Here is a 12,831-nt window from a genome sequence, read left to right on the forward strand (position 1 = left end):
ATTTTATCCTGTATTGGACTGGAATACAGGGAGTGTAAATTGATAGTAGATGGTAATACAAAGATTCTAATGCTCAGAACATACTGATATGAACTCCTTTGATTCAGTTGGAGGATTTATTTCTTCTGTGAGAATTTAGGTTTGCTGTTGCAGAATGCCAGCTAAGGCAATACAAGTTGTAACAGACACGAAGTGAATACAGATTTCCACTCCTATGTTTGCTGCTGTCTTGCTTTAACTTATTTTTGTTATTGTATACCAGAAGCAACATAAGCCATCTCCGTCACAGCAAACAATATAAAATGTAGTCTTTTACACTAACGTGACTTCTTAATTATGGCACTGGCCTTGTCATTTTAATGTTTCTATGTTCTGCTTCTCAAAATATTTGCAAAGTACAATCACCTTATTTTAAGTGCCGATAAATAGCAGCATTGCCACCCCAAAATAGCATAGAACCCAACCACACCACTGCAGCTAAGCCCCCAGAACAATTTTTCAACATCAGTGCCACGTAAAAAGAAGAATAGCATCCAAGTACAATATAAAGCATACGATTAATCTTCATTAAATCTTTTCAATCCTCTCTCTTCCTTAAGAGCTACAGTCGCTGTTACCACACTAATTTATAATGAATTTAGGATCCAATTTGCCTTTACCTCTCGTGTTTGAAAGCAAACCGCCTCTAGTGCAGCGAAGGCAATGTGGTTTTTATTTGTAAACTGAGTAAGGCCACAGATAATACTGTTGAGAAAAAAACAACAACCAAACAGTTAGGACATACTTCTTCACCAGACACACACCATTACTTCAGATCAAGGCCTTCTAATTCAAAGCTCATTCAGTTCTATTGTATGAGCACTGCTTTTTAATTTTAGCAAGCTTGTTTATCTTTAATCTAAAATCTCATCACTGTTTTCCTGACAAACATGCATTCAGTGTCCAATCAATACAAGTGCCATAAACGAAAATTTTATTGCCAATCTGCATGCAGATGGGTGCATATTCACCCCCCCCCCCACACACTTTTCCCCCCCCCCCCCCCAAATTCTAGTCTTGAAATGCATGATCACTGCTGATTTTTGTTTAAAAAATTATACCACCTATGACTAAAATCTTAATAAATTACCTAGTGCTTTCAGTTCTTAAGGAAAAGCCCAGCTGGGTCACTGCTGTGCTTTAAATGCTTAAAATTGTTTTCAGATCTATTCTGATCATTAGCTGCTTTTTCACCTTCAAAGAGATTTTTGGATATAGAAATAATCTAACCATAAGTAAGCTAATTCTGTCAAAGTACCCTGAACCATGGAGCAAATAATTATCCTTTTATTCTGCTTCAACGTCTGAGGAATAGTAGCGTACTAAACAGAAATGCTGCTACATTTGGTGTGGGATAGATACAAACTCAAAGATATTAAAGGACATTTTTAGTTGTCATTCCAAAGATCAGGTTTAACAGTTGAACAGTTAAGCATGGTGATCTGAAAAACTGTAAAAAATTTAACTCAAAGATTTTTTTTTCTTTCTTATGTACAAAAAGCATCTAAATTATAAAGATACAACTACACTAAACCCTCAGAACTTGATATGCTATAAGATTTCTTTCCTCACTTTAGAAAAGTTATTTTATATTTAGATTTGTTATACTGTGACTTCCATGGCATGTTGTGATTCCAGCAACAGTAGGCAAGCTCACAATAGCAGAAAAGACAAATAGAATTGTCTGAACTAGTAGTTCTAACTAGTACCAGCTAGTTAAGTCTTAACAACCAGGGAAGGGACTAGAAGGAGAGGAGAAAAGAGTGTTTGACAGACTGGAAAGAAAGCTGGACATAAGGAGAATGAGAGAGAGGTGAAGTGGGGAGGAGTTAAATAGCCTGTATCATTTGTGATAGTAAATGCAGCAGCCATGGGAAACTGAACTCAAAAAAACTAATCAACACTAAATTCTTCACTTTCTGCTTTTGTTGCCTGAGAGTTCACAGGTATGCAGACCTCCTCTTGCTCTTTACTGAGATAAAAATCCTTTCAGAAACAGAAATGTGCAAGGAAAAAAAGCTGGCCTCATTAGTGGCGAGAATGATAGAACTATCTTGTACCTGTCCTCTAAAACACACAACCCAGTCCAAATGTTTTCCCTGCACCTCTCCCCAGTTTTTTTGTGCATGGGGGGAGAGGAGGGTGAGTAGCTGAGCTAGCTAATCCTTCTTTTTCTTCCAGTAGCAGCAGCTATTTTGAACTGGTTAAATGCAAGAGAAACACAGGAGTTGCTTGAAGATACCAGAGAGAATGATGTATCAAGACACATCACAGGAATAAAAAGAACAATTTCACATACCTGGAAGGACTAGCGATAGTATTTGTAAAATCATTAAATCTCCCTGCAAATGCAGTGTTTAGTCAGATTCTTACCCCCTTGCACTGGGTTCCCAGTATGGTGCATACAGTCCTGAAAATGCTGGCACAAAGTAGCAGCCATAAGAAGTCCCCACTTCTGCGGCCAGTTTTTCTAATGCACACATACAAACAGTCTTCACTTAGCTTTTCGCAACTGTACCAACACTTAAATATGACACTTAAAGGTGTTATTAGTTACATAGGGAAAATACTCAGAGTATGTTAGGCAGCTACAAAAATAATAAAGCTACATACAATTAGAAAATGCAACTAACTCTGGCACCCTGCTCCTCATTTTCCATTTGTAACAATATGAATGGAAGATGGGGCATATGGAGTCGTGAGAGATGTAAAATGAAAAATCAAAACTGAAAACCAAAACTGTGTACTCAATATTCTGACGTAGATTCTGTGAGGTTTTCAAAGGGTATCATGTGGGTAAAGAACACAACCTTCAGAGCAGTCCAAAAGGTCGCACTTTACTTGCATCTAAGTCAGGGCAAGCAGTTGAAACTGGATCAAGACCAAAGGGAGTTAAGAACTAAATTCTCATTAATTTCAAATGGATTTAGAGTTCTAAATTCTCAGCTTACGTATCTAATCACACGGCCAGCTACAAGGAAATCTGAAGGTTCTTAATATCTGAGTAATAACTCTGGATATCTGAACTCCCCAATATTAAAATATTCTTAATTTAAAAAAATTACATTAAAACATCTAGATCTGAAAAAAGGAAGTAATGCTAATGTGCAGCTCCTTCTTATAAGAAAAAAGGAAAAATGTTTTTTTCTGCTTTTTTAAATTTATTCTATTTGCAATGATCAGAGAAACATAGCAATAGAGAAAAAAAGTAGGAAAACTTATTCAAAACCTCTTTTTAAAATGGTTCTTTCATACAAACTCTACTTAAAAAAAGGAGTGAAGGGAGAAGGAAGGATATGTTCAGGGAAACAGGAAGAGATGATGAAGTCCCATATGACTTTAAGAACACTGACAAGATTGAAGTTCTTTAAACTCAAACCTTCCAAAGGTCTAGGCAAACTTGCAAAGCCAAGAGATACTGTAGTGTTTCAACAGCTGGCTAATTCACGTGACAGTAGTTTATATTCTTCTGTATGGTCTGCAAAGCTTTCTTACAGAAAAATAGACTGATGTTTTAAGTTTTTGCTTAATCTTTGAAGTTTTATGTAAAATTTAAATTCTAAATTTTCCACCTTTGAATAAGATACAAAATCAAAAATATGTAATTAATTGCTTTTTAACCCTAAATCTCATAAATTAGTCATTCCAAACTGCTACACTTGCGTGCTTCCAACATACTCTCCTTTTTCAAAGTCTGATATATTCCTAGTTTCTATAATGTCACACTCCAGGTTGTTTCAGTTGAGCTCAAGCCGAAAACATCAGCTATCCAAATGCTAGAGGATTACTGTATTATTAGCCAAAACAGATTATTGACCTCCACAATTCCTTTAAGAGGCAGCTTTGCAAACATTCCAGACATCAAGATATTGGAAAAGAAAACTTTAAGAACTTAAAACTTTAAGCTCCAAATTGTGAATACTTACCAACTTCCTGTGAAGTCTTAAGGATACCTAGATTGTCCCTCAGCCAACGAACAACAGCACCAGCTATTGCAACAGATCCCTGAAAGAAACAAAATCACTACAACATTAGGAGATGACAACTGATAGCTTCCTGTTCCTTTTTACAACTAGCAACGGGAGAGGAAAGGTAGCTGTGGCCTCCAATTGCAGGCTTACAGCACACCCAAGAATGCTCACACCAAACCACAAGTTTCTTGACAGCTAGAGACTGCCATGTAAAAGTGGCAGCCTGTTACACAATCTTCATGTAGTAAATGGTGTGTATTGCAAGATTTTTGCCACGGGGGGCAGTTACCATGACATTTCCTAAGCAGACTTCTTGTCTAATTTAGGTCTTCTGAATATACCAGTATGAGGTCCAGTAGCCTCATCCTTCTTTTTCTGACAAATTAAGATTTTTATGCTTTGATTTGAAAATACAAGACTCATTATGTCTAGAGCTTAAATACAAATGCCCAGACAGAAATGTAGGTACTTGCATTTGCCACCAAAATCGCTCTGTTGCCTCAGCAAACAGCCTTGAATGGCTCTATCATGTCATAGATTAATGGCATACCTCCCATCTCATTCCAAAGTCCAAATGGTTTTCTCTACAAGACAGTCTCAAGTCTGCTAGACTAACCTTCAAGTAAAATGGGAGCAGCACTGTATTTTCATTCAAAGCCACTGCTAGAAGGAGCAGAGGTGTTTTCTAACCAGCTAGCTATTACAAGATAGAGGTTTGATGAAAAGGCCGAATCCACATCTTTTGCCTCAGTGTAAAGTGTCTAAACCAGCAGATTGTAGATGATTCTAGCATGGATACAGGAGAAAAGATGCTTAATATCTTTTGTTGAAGCCATTTCTTCAGATAATAACATTAAAGACTTGGAGATGAGGAAGAAGCAAAGTACACATGCATGTGTTTCAGCATGCAGAAATACAAATCACTCTCAGGAGAGTTCCAATTACTGCTTTAAGAACATGGGTTAAAAATAAAACAAACCTCTCATACATCCACACAGAATGAAAACTCCAAAGTTTGCCAGAACACGCAAACGCAAGATCAGCTTTCCTTAGGAAAGGAAAAGGAAAGGTACACAGCCTCCTACATCTTAGAAAAGTACTGCAAGCCAAAAACTACTCTCCCAAAGCAAAGGAAATCCTGTGTGTCTGTCTGTTTCACATGGAAAATGTAGGCTCTCTACAAAAGGTCAACAGCAGCCGAGAATACAGTATGCATGTTTTGAGAATAACTAGTAGATCAAGCCCACTAAGCAACAGAGATGGAAGAATTCTGTTATTCCGAATGAAGCTTTTGTGGCAAATAGGTGCTCAGCTGGTCTGTGCTACAGAAGCAGAGCTTTAGAACAATGAACTGTGAGGTTAAAGTAAAAATTGAACTTTCTACAGGATTTGGATGCCCTCAGGGTTGTGTGGAGAACTGAGGAACTAAATTCTGGAAGCAGGCACTTAAGTTTCAGTAGGTAAAAAAAGCTCAATTAGAGGCTTCTTGCACCATAAATTTGATTCTATTTTTAAAAGTTACACGTAAGATCCATTAGAATGAAATGAAAACAAAAGATACTTAGTTGTGACTTTTATTATGAGAGGAACACTAGTACTTTTCCCCCTCTTTTTTAAACCCGTTCCTAGTATAAAAATTTTTCTGTTTATTTACATTTATTATATATTTGAAAGACTGTGTAACAGAAAAAATGTTTTAGCCATCATGCCCTGAAAATATAAGTAATGCAATGTAGAAATATTTTTATTAGATTGCATGATACAGATTAGAGATAGGGCTAACCAAAACCACACACAAACCTTGAGGCACACAAGCTATAACACGAAGTTATTTTGATTTCCATGCAACTGAAGATAATGTAAGGATACCAGAGAAGTAAACCAGAACATGTATCACAACAAACAGGAATAAATTACTGAACTTACCTCTAGTGCATAACAAACAGGTTTGTCTCTGCCCAGTTTGTAAGCTATTGTGGTTAGAAGACCATGCTCAGAAAACACAGACTATATGGGGAAGGAGGAAAGAAAAGGTAAAGCATGAACAGAGGCAGAAAATAGTTAAATAAAAATATTCAATTATAGTAAACAAGAGAAAAAACCTTCAATAAAAAAAATAAATAGGGAAGGTTTAAACTATGTACATTATTAGCCACTCTAAATAAACACCTAAGATAGAACCCTCAGATTACTGGTGTTAACTCTCATTTCTTCAAGCTGCTTTAGATCTTTCTAGCCTCCTCATAATAAAGAATTGGGGTTCTTTAGAAGGAGATGTGAATGAGAAGGAAGCCAAAGCTTTGCATTATTTATTCAACTACAGAGAAACAATGGGAGAAAATGAATAGAAGAAATAAAAAACTCAACACAAGGAGAAAAGCATGTGGTTAAGTAAAAGAACACTCAGCATTTCTGGGTGATGTTAAGAAACATGTGCAAGGAAAGAGTAAGAAACTTGCTATGAAAAGTTCTTTTTGGAAACTTAAGGAGCTAGGAAACGGATTCTTACTGAAACACCTTGAATAAATTATTCCTTTCTATTCTTTCAGATTTCAGCATACACTTTTCCTTATCTCTAGCAATATAACTGTTTTAATAAGAAAGGCTAACACACAATTGTAATCCAGAGCTTAAATACTGTAAAAAAAAAAAAAAAGTGAACTAAAAAATGCAACTGACCTTTTGACCTGTATTGCACAACAAGAAACATCCTGTTCCATACCTAGCATGAAAGCAAAGACAAGTTAAAACCAGAATGTTTAAAGGATAACCTGTTACTGCAATTCACGAGTATGTGACTCCCCTTTGTAGAGTCAAGACTCCGCTTTTTGCCTCTTGACAGTTATGTTACCATATGTTTACTATGATAAAATCATCCTCAAAAAGTCGATTTAAATGCAGTCTGCAGCTGAAAAATCCAGTCCCAAACCTCTCTCTGACTATTTCTTGAATAATACTTGATCAAGGATCAGTACAGCTGAAAACGTAAGCGTGAACTCCTCTTTAGTGGCAGTGTTTACCGACTTCAGTTTAAGATGATTACAAAAGCTACTTCATAAAATAAATATTTCACAATATTAAATTCAAGCTTTTAAAGGGAAAAATTAAAGAAATTTTGTTGCCATCATTCAAAGACCACATCATTTATATGTCTGTATACACTTACATATAAGGACACAAATTAATAAAATTTAATTACTTATAAGCCACTGTAACTTATTCTAAGAAATTACTAGTTCCCTACCTTTTTAATACCCTGAAAATTAATAGCTTAAAATAGTACCAAGATAGTCTTCAGTTGTATTTGGAGAGAAAACCAGTAAACAATAACAACAATAGATTAAAAAAAAAACCCAAAATCTTGCTTTTACCTTTTTGTTTAGCTGTATGGGTGGGGTTTTGTTCTGTTGCTGCTGGTTTTGGTTTGTTTTGTTGTTTTTTTTTTTCTCAAAAGGTCTTGCATTATGAAAGTGTTTCTTACAAAAATACTTTGTGCCGGCATTATTTAGAACCATATTTGTTTTACCAAAATACAAGGCCACTAACCATTAAATTTGTGTATAAATATAAAAGATAAGGTGAAGGTTAATTAGCAACAAGTATAGATTAATGTGTAATTAAATCTGTGAAAGTCCCATACTGTGTATGTACCTACATGCTCAGTTAAGCACATGGCTGTAAATGGAACAGTAAGTCATTTAATCAGAGAGCTTTTCCTCAAATGGATGTTTGACTACACCAGTTGCCTGATTTAACTGACCATCTATTTTAACCAAGGGACACTAACAGGCTGAGAAATAATGAAAAAAAAAAAAAAACCAACCCCAGACAAAAAACCCAAATGTAAAATTCTCCACACTGAGCTAGACACAGAAGCAAAACCAAGGACTGCAACTGAGAACCTTTCCCGTCTAGCAAGGCTGATGGGGTTTTGTCATTCAAGTCTACGCAATCTAACTCACATGGCCGCTATTTTATACAGAAGCCAGGAAGCTCTTTACTTTGTAGGTCAACAGAATCAAGGTAGAACTGTAGTTATAAGGTAAATACAAAAGCAATTCAGCAGTTAGCTTGAAAGAGAACATAATACTAAACTCAAAACAGAACAGTGTGTTTATCTTACTACTTTAATAACAACTTACGTATTTTTTGCCTGCCCATCTTGAAAACACATTTGCCCAACAAGAGCAGCAGATTGGTCACCCAAGCACTGAAAAGAGAGGTTTGGGGTTTTTTTAGCAAACGTCTGCAACGTTGATCACATGCATGAAAAAGGAATATGAACAGATACAGTTTAATCTACTAGGAGCACACATGCAATTGGAAGTGAGAAAAAAATCTACAAAGACAACCTGTGTTTTTTACTACTTTTCCCTTTGTAAGAACTGTAAATGAAATGTGTCATGCTACTTATGGTGAACAATTTAAAGAAATAAAAATAAAAATTTACTATCTTTGTGCATGTTGTGTTGAAAAAAGCTGAGAATCTGCTCAGCATTTCTGGATTATGCATATACTGAATTCTTTTTATATATAAGCCGGGCTTGCTTCCGTTTTGTAATATTACTCACTTTCTTAGAGATCCTAAGTTTATAACAGCACTACACATATGCATTAAAGCCGTCAGCTGTATTTCCACAGGCAGACCGTAACTTAATAATGAAGAATCCAGTCAATTAATAATTCAAATTCAAAAGTTTAGTTCATGTTTAACATGAAGTAAAAAAACATCAACTTAACTTGTAGCAGGGTTCCCCCATCTTAAAGCTTTTTCCAGTGAAGATACATTCATGCAGAAACAGGTTCTTACCCCAGAATCTGAGTTGAAGTAGGACTTACCCCAGAAATCGGTACCCCTGTCAAAGCTCCAGATTTCTGATTCACAAAAAGAGAAAAAAAATCTCCAAATTAGCTTTCCATGATTACAACTGAAAGCAATGAAAAAGCAGATAAATTTTTAATACTCAAAGGAAAACAAAGAAGGGTCATGTAAGCAGCATCGTACAGTTTGGGTATACAGTGGACTTCAGCTTAATGCAGCTCATAACACTAAAAACCAGCAGGAAATTTACAGGTCTATCTTATGCCACCTCAACAGTTCTTAACATAAATTTTGTTGAAATCATAGAGTACAGAAAATTAGGTTCAGTGTCATCTGTGCAGTTGGTGTCAAGTGTAAAATGCAAGAGTGCAAAATAGTAAAGTGAACAGAAATAAAAGTGATTGTGATGACACACTAAGCAAAGACAGATGCCTTACTTAAGACAGCATTTTAAGTCTCATATAGAACTTTTCCAAACATTACCATGTAGTTTCTTAGCTATATTTTTGCAACAGATACCATAAGAAATTTACTTTTTTCTTTAACTTGTTTCTTTCTGCAACTGTGAAAATCCATTTTCAGTGAAGCCATGCAAGTGCATTTCCAATCTGAATCTTTTTCATTAATTCTCATTTTTAATTAACTGGTTTTAGGTAACTGAGTATATAAATGCACTAAAAACCCCTGCCTGAATCTGATATTTCACTAAAATAGAATGAATGTAGGCAGAATGGCCTCTTTTCTCATTTATAAAACAAGACATTTGATAGCCAGTAGCTGTATTTTTTACTTCACTATAAAAAGATATATCAACAGCCTGTAAATTAAGGCAAAAACATACATCAAGATTATATTTTAGAAACAACTTTGGCATGAACTCTAATTGTAGTATCTCAAATTTGTAAATACCTGCCAAATTTACTGGTCTAGGAAGTGTGTTTTTACTAATCCTTAAACCAATGGAAATGCACAGCTTCTGAACAGAACGGGTAAGATGCAGGTGATCAGCCTAATGGAAGCCTCTACTCACCAGGCTAGGACAGATTTTCTACAGTCAGCAAAAGGAAGAAAAAGAAAAAAAAAAATGGAAGGAAAGGGGAAGAGAAACAAAAGTTCACATTTAAAGTGACCAGCAATAGTGCTTTAGTTGCCACGTTTCCATGCTGTTTCCATTTACCTCACTCATTCAGCTTAATACAACTAACTCTCATCCTACCTTCATATTATTAACATTATAAACTTCTAGTGGCATCTCCATTAACAGATTAGTAAAAATATATGTCAGGCAGGGTAGAATTATATTTTAAATAAAATTCTCATAACTTGTCTTAATTATAAAATGTTCTTGTATATTCTTGTATGTTCTTAGTAAACAACAAACTACCAAGAAAAAGAATGCAAAATCACAACATCCAGTTTATTTGATTCTGAAACTAATAAATTATATGCCACTGCATCAGAACTGTTGGTGCTGCCTCAAACTAAACTTGAAACCTCACTCACTTGATAACAATTAATGATTTATTCCTAATATTCACAGCTGCACTGTAAAGCAGTGTGATTAAAAAGACATATTCCAAATTATGTTTTGATTGAGTGCTATGTGAATATACACAGCAAGAGAAGTTTGTTTTTCAAAAAGAAGGCAATCATCTAAGGTGTCACTTGTGATTTTCCAGTTCACAAAAACTGACTAATCTTGCCATTGGTTATGTGGAAATAAGACATCACACATCTTGTCCAGTCCTCTTAGATCATGAAGACTTCCATGGTGACTTTCATAATTTATTTTCAGAAGTCAAAATAGTTTGCTCCAATAACAACAATCTCATTCTTTTAATCTACTGATTAAACCTTGCATTCTGAAAGGTAGTTTTTAAATCAGTAAGTAACTGTAATCAAAAATAAAATTTTTATCCTTATCAAAAAGCTCTCCTTATCAAAAACCTCTCCTGCCTTGTATTGTCTATTTGGTACTCAGAAAACAAGACATACTCAACTTCATTTAATATTACACAATAGATAATAGGACACTAATCATGAAATGAACAATACTGGTCTTGAAAAAAACTTTAGTTTTAATCTATGGGAATTCTGAAAAATCTATATTGATATAGTCATATTTTTACAAGATTAACTTCACACAACACAAGAAAACATACCATCAGGCCATAAATCTCAGAGGAGCTTCGTACTTTTGGGAGTATTTCCATAGGAATATCAAAGAACCTGAACACAATACAAAATAATTTATATATATATGTGGTCAGTGCTAAATCAGAAAGCTTTTTGCATTTATTTTCTTAAATATGTTCAAGTTTTAAAGAAAAAAAAAACATAAAAGGAACTTTGACTTCTAAGATTTAATCCATCACTGTGTTTTTCCATTTGTTACAGTACATGCCACTGAATTAAGGAGTAAAACAACATATATTTGAATATTTTGAAGACATATGCAAGTCATTACTCTTCCAGCAATATCTTTATAATATTGTTGTTAATAAATTTAAATTTAAACCAGAGACACTATCATTGTGACTTACTTACAAATCTAATTAAGGTATAAAGAAACTATTAAATGCCATTGTTCCATTAACCAGTCTTCCACCTACAGAAAAAATCTGCTACTTTTAATTAATCCAGCCTGTTGCAATTTGGACATCTGGAGAACAATGAATCTTAACTACTAATGTCATTTACTAACAGCAAATACAACACTAACTGCTGATCTTAGTCTAGATAAGAGATTCTTACTCTTAAATTAACCTCTTCATTCAACACTTACAGAATCTATTTAAATAACAGTGTTACTGAAAAACTGAGCTTACTGGCAGAGCTCAGGATCCCATTCCAAGGAATGAATGTTGAACAGCATTGTTCTGCTGGCATTGGTTACATCTGTACAGTGAACACCTCCATTCTTTCCACCTGTCAAACTCTGAACAAAAAAAAAATATCAACAGTATTCACCAAGCAAAGATAGAAATTTACTTAAAGAAATAAAAAAAAATTGTTTCTGAATTCACAATGCTTTCAGCTTGGAACTGGGAACTCTGATATTTCTCCAACAACCAAGGAGGCAGACCTGTTACACTGGAAGAAAGGCACAAGAGAGGTAATAGGATTACAACAGTACCTCCTGGATTCTCATATTGCAAAGATGGCTGATGCACCTTTCATGAGCAAAATCCTACAGCAACCTATAAATGGTAAAAGAAGTAATAAAGGGACAATAAAAAGTTCATCTAATATAATTTCCCGCATGACATCCTTGTCTCTAAACTGGAGAGACATCAATTTTATAGATGGACCACCTGGTGGATAAAGAATTGCCTGGATGGCCGCACGCAAAGAGCTGTGGTAAATTGTCCAGTTGGAAAACAGTAACGAGTGGTGTCCCTCAGGGATTGGTGTTGGGACCTGTCTTGTTCAACATCTTTGATGGTGACATGGACAGTGGGATTGAGTGCACCCTCAGCAAGTTTGCCAATAACACCGAGCTGTGTGGCTTGCTTGATACGCTGGAGGGAAGGGATGTCATCCAGAGGGACCTTGACATGCTTGTGAGGTGGGCTGATGACAACCTCGTGAAGTTTAACCAAGCCAAGTGCAAGGTCCTACACCTGGGTCAGGGCAACCCCAGGCACAGCTACAGGGACGGAAAAGAGATTCAGAGCAGCCCCGCGGAGAAGGACTTGGGGGTGGTGATTGAGGAGAAGCTTGACATGAGCTGGCTTCAGTGTGTGCTCGCAGCCCAGAAAGCCAACTGTATCCTGGGCTGCATCAAAAGAAGTGTGACCAGCAGGTCAAAGGAGGTGATCCTGCCCCTCTACTCTGACATTTTGAGACCCCTTTTGGAGCACTGTGTGCAGTTCTGGTGTCCTCAACATAAAAAGGACATGGAGCTGTTGGAGCAAGTCCAGAGGAGGGCCACGAGGATGATAAGGGGGCTGGAGCACCTCCCGTATGAAGACAGGCTGAGAAAGGTGGGGCTGTTGC

At 35.9% G+C, this 12,831-nt stretch overlaps 1 protein-coding gene across 1 annotated transcript in view; it reads right to left on the reverse strand.

Annotated features, from left to right (window-relative positions):
- The window catches only part of GK (glycerol kinase), a 58,803-nt gene that overhangs the window by 34,859 nt on the left and 11,113 nt on the right, over positions 1–12,831 (reverse strand). The window contains exons 8-17 of the mRNA XM_010016805.1: positions 11,661–11,770; positions 10,995–11,061; positions 9,863–9,880; positions 8,850–8,885; positions 8,153–8,220; positions 6,690–6,732; positions 5,937–6,017; positions 3,966–4,044; positions 2,413–2,509; positions 660–744 (exon numbers count right to left, since the gene is read on the reverse strand). Of these exons, the coding sequence (XP_010015107.1) occupies positions 660–744; positions 2,413–2,509; positions 3,966–4,044; positions 5,937–6,017; positions 6,690–6,732; positions 8,153–8,220; positions 8,850–8,885; positions 9,863–9,880; positions 10,995–11,061; positions 11,661–11,770 (684 nt within the window). The remainder of the gene's footprint in view (positions 1–659; positions 745–2,412; positions 2,510–3,965; positions 4,045–5,936; positions 6,018–6,689; positions 6,733–8,152; positions 8,221–8,849; positions 8,886–9,862; positions 9,881–10,994; positions 11,062–11,660; positions 11,771–12,831) is intronic.

The sequence above is a fragment of the Nestor notabilis genome, unplaced genomic scaffold (genome assembly GCF_000696875.1).
Source record: "Nestor notabilis isolate BGI_N333 unplaced genomic scaffold, ASM69687v1 scaffold8366, whole genome shotgun sequence".
NCBI lineage: Eukaryota > Metazoa > Chordata > Aves > Psittaciformes > Psittacidae > Nestor > Nestor notabilis.